Raw genomic sequence first — 9,681 nt, 5'->3', positions numbered from 1 at the left:
AATATCATTCTGTATATAATTCTATTTATCAGTTGTATCTATGGAGGTGGATCACATTTTCCATGGGTCCTTTGTACTTCATTTGAGGATTTGTTCTACCTAAAACAACTTAGACATTCAAAGTTGTTCTCAGAACAGTATTGTCACTGGGCACAATGTTCTCTTGGTTGTGCTCATTCCACTCTTCATTATTCCATGCAAGTATTTCTGTGTGTTTTCCTTTTTCTAAAATCAACAAACTCATCACTTCTCTTAAGACAGTTGTATTCCATAGCAATCACATAGCACAACTTGTTCAGCCATTCCCCACTTGACAGGCATCTCCACAATTTTCAGTTCTTTCTCAGCACAAAGAGAGCAATTATTCATATTTTATAAAATATAAATTCTTTCCTCTTTTCCTTGACCACCTTGGGAAACAGAATTATGGAGGTATTTCTGGGCCAAAAGGTATAAACAGTTTGAGAACTCTTCGGGTATAAATCTAGATTGCTCTTCTAAATACTTGGATAAGTTGACAGTTCCACCAACAGTGTCGCAAGTTTTCCACATCCCCTCTAAGCTTTTTGATTTTCCCTTTTTTTTCCTTTTAGACAATCTGATAAGCATGGTATAGTGCCTCAAAGTTGATTTAATTTTAATTGCTCCAATCAATAATGACCTAGAGCATTTTTCATGTCTATAAATAGCTTTGATTTTTTCTTCCAAAAAGTTCCTGTTCATATCCTTTGATCATTTTTCAATTGAAGAATGAGCCATATTCTTAGAAATTTGACAAAGTTCTCAATATATTTGAAATATGAAAACTTTATCTGAGAAACTGTCTAAAAATGTTATCCCCCAATTTTGTGTTTTCCTTCTAATCTTTTTTACATTGATGACAACTTAGTCTTAATAGACTCTAGAGTCTATGTATATCTATAATATACGTATATTATACATATGTATGTATGTATGTATGTGTGCATATATATATATATATATATATATATTTGCTTTATTGGGGTCACTAAAATATCATATATTTGCAATCAAAGTGAATTTACATAATATAATTGCTTTATTAAATTCTCATGACTGGAGTTCAATAGACAACTTTCAGATTTGGAAAGTGCAGAAGTCCGGCTCCTACAGGAAGAAGGTCTGTATCCTATGGGAAACTACCAGCACAGCCAAGGAAAACATGCCTTGCCAATACCCAGCACTGACACCAGAGCAAAATAAAGAACTGTCTGACATAGCTTACCTAATTGTTGCTCCAGGCAAGGGAATTTTGGCAGCAGATGAGTCCCCCAGTGTTGCAAAGTGGCTGCAGTCTATTAGAACTGAGAACACAGAGGACAATCATTGCTTCTATAGGCAGTTACTTCTGACAGCAGATAACCGAGTGAACTCCTGTACTGGAGGTGTTGTCTTGTTCCATGAGACATTCTACCAGAAAGCCGATGATGGTCATCCCCTCCCCAAAGTCATAAAGGCAAAGGGTGGCATTGGGGGCATCGAGGTGTACAAAGTTGTAGTGTCCCTGGCAGGGATCAATGGTGAGGCTACTGCCCAAGGTCTGCATGGGCTGAGTAAGCATTGTGCCCAGTACAAGAGGGACCAGGCTGACTTTACCAAGTGGCATTGTGTACTGAAGATTGGGGATAATACACCTTCCCCACTTGCCATCATGGAGAATGCTGATGACGTGCTGGCCCAATATGCCAGCATTTGCCAGCAGAATGGTATTGTCCCCCTTGTGGAGCCAGAGATCTTCCCTGATGGAGAAGATGATCTGAAGTCCTGTCAATATGTCACTGAGAAGGTGCTGGCTGCTATCTACAAAGCTCTGAGTGACCACCATGTTTATCTGGAAGGGACCTTGCTGAAGCCTAACATGGTCACCCATGGCTGTGCCTGCACTCAGATGTATTCACATTAAGAGATCACAATGGAAACTGTCACACTGTGCCTTCTGCAGTCACTGGTAACATCTTCCTGTCTGATGGTCAGAGTGAGGAGGATGCTTCCATCAACCTCAATGCCACCAACACCTGCCCCCTGCATAAGCCATGGGCCCTGACCTTTTCTTATGGCCGAGCCCTACAGGCATCTGCCCTCAAGACCTGGGGTGGAAAGAAGGAAAATGTAAAGGCTGCCCAAGAGGAATATATTAAGTGGGCCACGGATAACAACCAAGCTGCTTAAGGCAAGCATACTCCAAATGGAAAGTCAGGAGCTGCAGCCAGCATGTAGCTCTTTGTCTCTAACCACACCTACTAAGTCAAGGCCTTTCACGTGGTTATGCCCTAACACTCCAGGCCATCCCTCACAGTCCAGGAAGAGGCTGAGATCCCAGACCTTTTTGCTGACCTCTCCCATCACTCCTAACTTGTGTGGTGTTGTTTCCCTGTGGTGACTCTAGTGACCCCTCCTCAGCCCATTTTTTTTCAATAAACAACTATTTAACAAGGAAAAAAAATTCTCATGACTATCTTTTACATCAGGATGAATTTTAAGCTGTTTGAGGAAGGGAAATAATAGAAGTGTTAAATAAAGACGTGTGTGTTTGTTTTTGGAAAACTTTGTCTGATAACTTTTTTCTTTGCTACTTAATTTATTGCAAGAATATGAGAGTGTTGATAATAACTAACTCCAACCCTAAGCATTATTAGCGTACCTTGCTACAGGAGGTAAAGTCTAGTGAGACTCAAATCTGTTATAATTGTCAATTTCAATGTCCTTCAATCAACTTTCCACCACTTCGAGAAAAATGCAAGTACTTCGATGGAAGTGAAGCTGGTGGATATTTACCCCTCTCTAAAAAGGCGGGGAGGGCAACCTTGGGAAGTTCTTCCCACCTGGTTAATTCTGAGCTTGGCTATGATTCATACCTGTTTATACCTATGCCAAATCATTTGGGGCCCTTGGGCTTAGGCCTGAAAGACCAATATTAATTAATTAATCATGTCCCTGCTTATTCCTTTCATAGAAAATTCCTTTGATAGAAAATGTTTTCATAGAAAAACAAGTGAAAGTTGAGTTATAATATAATGTACCTAGACACTACAATATTTTGGAAATTCTGCATTGCTTTAAAATGCAGGCACATAAGATCTTGCTCTTTTCAGCCTAAGATTATATTGATTTTCATACCCTAAACAAGTAATGCAGATAAGTATTTGGCATTTTCATCTGCCCGTTCATAGTCATATATTCATACATAAGATATGATCCCTGAAATGTCTTACTATGCTATGGGAATAAGAAGGCAATGATGCAAAGGTTTGTGGAACAAAAGATAAATCTAATTTCAAATTAAAATCAGAAACTTCTTCAGTTTGGTCTTAAAGAAAATAATTTAGGTACAATCAATTTTCTTATAAAATAATAATTTATAGAATAACATGTTCCCTCAAATGAAAAATCAATTTTACTTAGGTTTATTATTTATTTTATGGTGGGTTTAGCATCTATTTTTAGAGAATATCCTAAAATGCAGATATGTATTACTATAAAACAACTCATTTCATATACAATGATAAATTTTATACAATTTGAAATTAATTACTTAGTTTGTTAGTTTCTCCCATGCCAGGACTTTCTTAAAGTTATGATTAGAGTAAAATTTATAAAATTTATAAAATTTATACAAATTATTTTGTGTATTAGGAGTCATTTTTATGAAAAGCGTATTGTTATATGTTTTAATGTAAGTATTAGATATTTGTCCGTTTCTACTCCTAATGAGTGGATTGTATTAGAATCAATTGGAGTTTATGGGGGGAAATGATTAATTGAAACTTCTGGAATTGTAAATAATCGCAGTAAAATGAGTTTTGCAGAAAATAGCAAAATCAAATTGCTATATATAGTTTTAAAAGTTTTCAGAGTTCTGCATTCTGTGGTATTTATTTAGCTTTTGATTTTTCAGTTTATATTTAAATTTCTTCAATATATCAATGTAACAATTTGCTAACACATCACAGAAAGTTAACAATAATGGAGTCAATGATAATTTAGAAAGACAGGATTAGGTCTCCTTTTTAAAATATTAATTCTTGAACCTGAAGGACTTATTTGACAAGTCAGATTCTCACAGATTTTTTTTTTTTGAGATTCTTCCCTTTTCTTATTGTTAGAAATGATTTTGATCAAGTACAGAATTTAGATAAAGACAGAAACAGCAAGGGATATTTAAGAACTTAAATGCTCTGAAGTTTCTAGTGAATTATGGGTTTCTAATTTTGTGATCTTGTTATAGCTCTAATGTTGATAGTATCAACAATACGATTTGAGTTGATTTTGAACTAGTTATTGGGAAATAAATTGTAAAAGTCTGTCATGGATGTCATCGAGATGTGTTTCTATAAAGAGCAAGAACTTTAGCGAGAACTTCTAAGAATATAAAAGATATAAAGGGCCAGAGAAACAACTCTATTGAAAACAATTCCCATTCAGAGCTACCTTGATGAGACTTATTTCAGAAGAGAATTGCTACCAGAAGACCAGTTGGTTGTGAGGGATATCTGGGATCCAGGATGAAATGTATGGATTTATTGGCCATTGGGAGTGGGTTACTGGGATACGAGAAGACTTGATGTTGTAAATGTCATGGATGATTATTGTATTATTGTGCCCTTTTAATTCAGAAGTATCTTTATTTGTCTAGTTTTTTTCGGGGCGGGGGGGGGGGGACAGCTAAATGGCACAGTGGATAAAGCATCAACCCTGGATTCAGGAGGACCTGAGTTCAAATCCGGCCTCAGTCACTTGGCACTTACTAGCTGTGTGACCCTGGGCAAGTCACTTAACCCTCATTGCCCTCCCCCCCCCCCAAATCGTTTTTTCAGGTGCCTTAAGACATGAAAATCCCCCTTCTAAATTTAGTCTATGGTTTTAAATACTTTTACTATGGCTAGTGCTATTCTTAGTCAACCTGATTATTCTTTTTCAACTTTGCATTTGTTACTGTGTGAAAGCCTGTTTTTGAGCTTCCATTGGAAAATTTGTGTTACAGAAGACCTTAAATTTGAACAATTTTATGTAAAAATAGTATAGGATTATCCTAGAGAAATTTGATCTATGAGAGCTCTCATTGATCAAAGGGGGGAAATGATCAATAGCTTTTCTTATTGATCCTATTTACAAGTAAGTGATTTTGTCTTATAACCGCTTTTGTCCTTTAACAGCTTAAGACTCGGTGCTTTCTTTCTGACCTTAGTTTATAATTCAAATGTCCTATAATGGGTTAATTTTTAGAAATCCACCGCTCCTGATATTTGCAGATCTATTCTTGCCTCAAGGAACTTAGTTGACGTTGGGAGATGCGGTGAACAGAAGTAAGTTAGGCCAAAAATCTTTATCAAACCAATCTATGTTCAAGGATGTCTAGTTTATCTTATAACTACATACTCAGGAGGGGAGGAGGGATTTTTACTAACCTCTATTACCAAACTTCCAAGGAATCATGTCGTTCCCTAAGAATCAGCTCTGTTACCAATTATGTTGCTCTCAACCATAAAATCTCACCTATCCTGCTCTGATCTTTGTTCTTTACTTCCCCAAAACACATAAAAGGGAAACTATCCTTTTGCTCTGGGTCTTTGGCATAAATGGAGGCAAACCACTGACCCATTTGTTGATAGGTAGCATCCCCCTGTTAATAAATGTAACCTTGCTCATAGGATTGCCCCAGTTCACCCTTTTCTTAAATTTCACTTGTGACAATGCACCACTTATATCGGTGTTGAAGAGGTGCAAGATTCACAAAACCTTCTGCTTCTCCTTCTTCAAATATTGCTTATCTATTCTTGTTAAAATCTAAACCTCCTTGATTTGATATCTAAGAGCAACTGATAGACATTCCTCCACTGTCCCTCCATTGTCAATATAAACTATTTATTTCTCACCATCCCATTGAATTCCATGAAAAATACAATTTCTAAAGTAGAATGAAAGTATGTAACAAATGTTTCAGAAATGAGAGTTTGAAATGGTCTTAAGGAACTAAGGAAAGGGGATTCACAGTAAAAGAATATCAGAATAGACTAAATGTAAAGTATTTTTCAAATTGTGAAGCTATCTCTGAAATGCTAGATATGAAGATGATGAAGATTAACATTATCTTTAATGTCCCTTATGTATTCTAAACCTGACAATTCCTTGATCTTCTTGGGTGCTGACCTGCATTCATCAGCTTCTTAAATATACTTGCTTAAAAGAGTGGAAATAAAATGTTGGCTAGGGAAATACCCAGGGAAAAGATAATCTTAGGGTCTTTTCTTTCTCCACAGTGAGTAAAAGAAATTAAGAATTTGGGAATCAGAGCTGATAAGCACGAATGGGCTGGTGGCTGGATAGCATGCAGCCAAGAGAGCTGATGTGGGAATCAACCACTGGTCATATTTAACAAACTGAAAGAGATAAAGTGAAAAAATGCAATTGACCGAGTAGAAGGAGACATAGGTGCTCACCAACACCAAGATGGTGTAGGTGGCTTGAATCTCAGGTGACTTTCTCGACAATTGGCTGGAGCTGTGAATATGCTGGACTTGTTGATGGTGTCTTTGCAGAAGAAGCATCAGGTAGCTGCTGGCTGTGACCATAAATCCCACATACAAGAAATCAGAAATGGAGTACATAATTACAAATAATGAAACTTTCAATGAGGCTGAGGAAAAACCTGAACAGAATCCTATATTCCACATCTGTGTGTTGTTACTGCTTTCCACAAAGTTCTGCATATTCATGATCATAAAGCTATGTATCAGTAACTGTAAAATCCAGCAGAAAAGACAAAATAGGGAAATGCACTTTGAAGCGTGGATTTTCAGTTTTAGCTTTATAGAAAAAGTAAAGGGACTGATGGTAATAATCTGAAAGGCACTCAGAAGGCAGGTGATGCTGACAGAAAGACTTCGGGCCACTCGGTGGAGGAAAATAATAAGTTTACATCCAATGTGATCCAGAGACATTTTCATCCCCAAGCAAACCATTGTCTGAGGGACTCCTTTGGAAATAAGCACTATGGAGTTGGCCAAGGCCAAGTGGAAAAAAATAGAGTCTATGGGCCTCAGCCTATTGCCAGTTAGGAGAGAAAAGGTAAAATGGCCAAGAAGGAAGAAGTTTCCCAGTACACCAGTTCCTGTCTGCATGAAGAAGACAATACCTAGAACTAAGTCCAGAAAAAATAATTCTCTCACTGACTGAAGCAGAGTTATTCTCAAAATCAGAAACAAAAGGATATAGAAAAAAAGGGAAAACTTTCCAACATTCCTGGAGACCATGTCCTGTTGAGAATGAGTAAGAATTGTGATGCTTAACCTCATGCATATATCCTGAACTTTCCTTTGGTAGTAAGCAGAGGACAGATACCTACATATTAGAAAGTCATAGAGATGAAGCACCACAATTTCACCAGGCCATCGAGAGACATATTTTAGTCAATTACAGTGACCAATGAGGCTGGGAAATGAATGCTCAATTTTAATCCAGAAGTCAAGAATACAGAGACAGTAAATACAAGCTACTATTGAAATAGGCTAAAATTCAATAAAAATGAAAAAAAAATGAGAGATCTGAATAGCTGTATTAACAAAAAGCTCATAATAAAGAGCTATATCTAATACCTATATGAAGAAAGCTTAATGTATCTAAAATGAATTATTTAAGTAAACACGGAAGAAAATATGCATTATTCATGTGCAGGAACAAAAGTATGTAGATATAGTTTAAAATGTAGGAATCATATATTATACTTAAGATGATATTGCAACAATAAATAATAATTTTAAGGGTAACAAAACTGCATAGTGACTTTTAAAATGTATGATACAAATGCCTTAGTAAATCATGAATTATAAGAATATCAGATTAAATCCAATATATGATAATATATAACACCCAAATAATATGTAAACATTGTTAGAGTGTTTTTATCATGGAAAATTGACTAAAATTTATCACACTGAAAACCTATGAAAATAATAAGAAATTTAAGGATGGAAATGCTGTTAAATATTAAACAAAAAGAAATATGTACCCACAGAAAATGGGGTAAACAACCAAAATACAGAAATTAAGCAAAGATAATAAAAGGATTCAAATAAAAGCAAGAGCTGATTAAGAAAAGAATGATATGAAATGAGAGGTAATTATCCAAAATAGTTTTATTTAACAAAAGGAAACACAAATAACCAGATTTAGAAAGGAAAAAGAGGAGAGAGAACAAAGTTAAAATGAAAATTATCCTTTAAATAGTTCCATGAACTTTGACAATTTAAATAAATTTTGATAGTTTTAGAGATTAACAACACCAATATTAAGATGAAAAGAAGTAGATGGCTTAAGCAGGCTGGTCATAGAGTTCATCTGGATGAATGAGGTTCTTAGATTAATTTGTAGATTTAAAGAATAGCATTCAAAAATTATTAGGCTACTTGATAAAATAAATAAAATCATATCAGAATTCCTTTAAAAACAATGGAGAAGGGGCAGCTAGGTGGCGCAGTGGATAGAGCACCGGCCCTGGAGTCAGGAGTACCTGAGTTCAAATCCGGCCTCAGACACTTAACACTTACTAGTTGTGTGACCCTGGGCAAGTCACTTAACCCCAATTGCCTCACTAAAACAAAAACAAAAACAAAAACAAAACAAAACAAAAAAAACAATGGAGAGGGGGCAGCTAGGTGGTAAACTGGATAAAGCACCAGCTCTGGATTCAGGAGGACTTGAGTTCAAATCTGACCTCAGACACTTGACACTTACTAGCTGTGTGACCTTGGGGCAAGCCACTTAACCCTCATTGCCCTGCAAAAAATAAAAATAAAAATAAAAACAATGGAGAGGGGGGGCAGCTAGGTGGCACAGTGGATAAAGCATGGGCCCTGGATTCAGGAGAACCTGAGTTCAAATATGATCTCAGACACTTGACACTGACTAGCTGTGTGACCCTGGGTAAGTCACTTAACCTTCATTGCCCCACAGACCCAAACAAACAAACAAAAACAATGGAGAGAAGTATCAAGAAAATATAGGGAAAAAATGGTATGTGAGAAGTATTTCCTTTACCAAATCTGAAAAAGTGTAATTTGACATTATGCATTAAAGCCATCTATGGAGCTGTGTGGTGTCATGGATGTAGTGACTGCCTAAGCATCGAGAATACATCCATTCAAGGGTAACCTCTGAGACATATTGCTTTTGTGATCCTGAGCAAGTCACTAACCCTCTCACCATCCCAGACACTTTACTTAAACTCAAATGTTCAGAAAATGTACTGCTCTGTGGTGGTAAAGCAAGTTCCTCACTGGGAGTTCCTTATATCAGTGGAATCTCAAACCTGAACATAGACTCATTATAATTGCCGTTGGTATTGTTATTATTGGTAGTGGTGTTATTTTTGTGGTTGCTGTTCCTGTTGCTATTATTAATGTTAATAGAACAACAAAAACAATTAAAAATGGAACTAAAAAAATTTCGAGTGGAACTCTTGATTCATTATTTTAAAGCATGAAGAAAGATGAAGAAGAAAGCAGGTGCATTAAATTACAATGGTATGTGGGGAATCCATAGAGGAAGTTTTTTCTCTTGTTGAAGAGCACATGTGGAAAGATTACTATATTCGGATTCAAAACAAATTGATTCACATCCCTGTTATAAAACATGATAGGGGCAGCTAGATGGCGCAGTGGATAA

The 9,681-nt window shown here is 36.3% G+C and overlaps 1 protein-coding gene and 1 pseudogene across 1 annotated transcript; one reads left to right on the top strand and one right to left on the bottom strand.

Moving 5' to 3' along the window:
• Window positions 1–1,183: 1,183 nt before the first annotated feature.
• On the top strand, window positions 1,184–2,265 carry LOC122750526 (annotated as a pseudogene).
• A 3,989-nt stretch (window positions 2,266–6,254) lies between these two features.
• On the bottom strand, window positions 6,255–7,271 carry LOC122748301 (vomeronasal type-1 receptor 3-like). The gene has a single exon (XM_043993963.1). The coding sequence runs from the start codon at window positions 7,269–7,271 to the stop codon at window positions 6,255–6,257; it is 1,017 nt and encodes a 338-aa protein (XP_043849898.1).
• Between the last annotated feature and the right edge of the window lie 2,410 nt (window positions 7,272–9,681).

Source organism: Dromiciops gliroides, chromosome 3, assembly GCF_019393635.1.
Source record: "Dromiciops gliroides isolate mDroGli1 chromosome 3, mDroGli1.pri, whole genome shotgun sequence".
In the NCBI taxonomy this organism is placed as follows: Eukaryota; Metazoa; Chordata; class Mammalia; order Microbiotheria; family Microbiotheriidae; genus Dromiciops; species Dromiciops gliroides.
The sequence above is the reverse complement of the archived record's forward strand: the minus strand, read 5'-3'. Positions and strand labels throughout refer to the sequence as shown.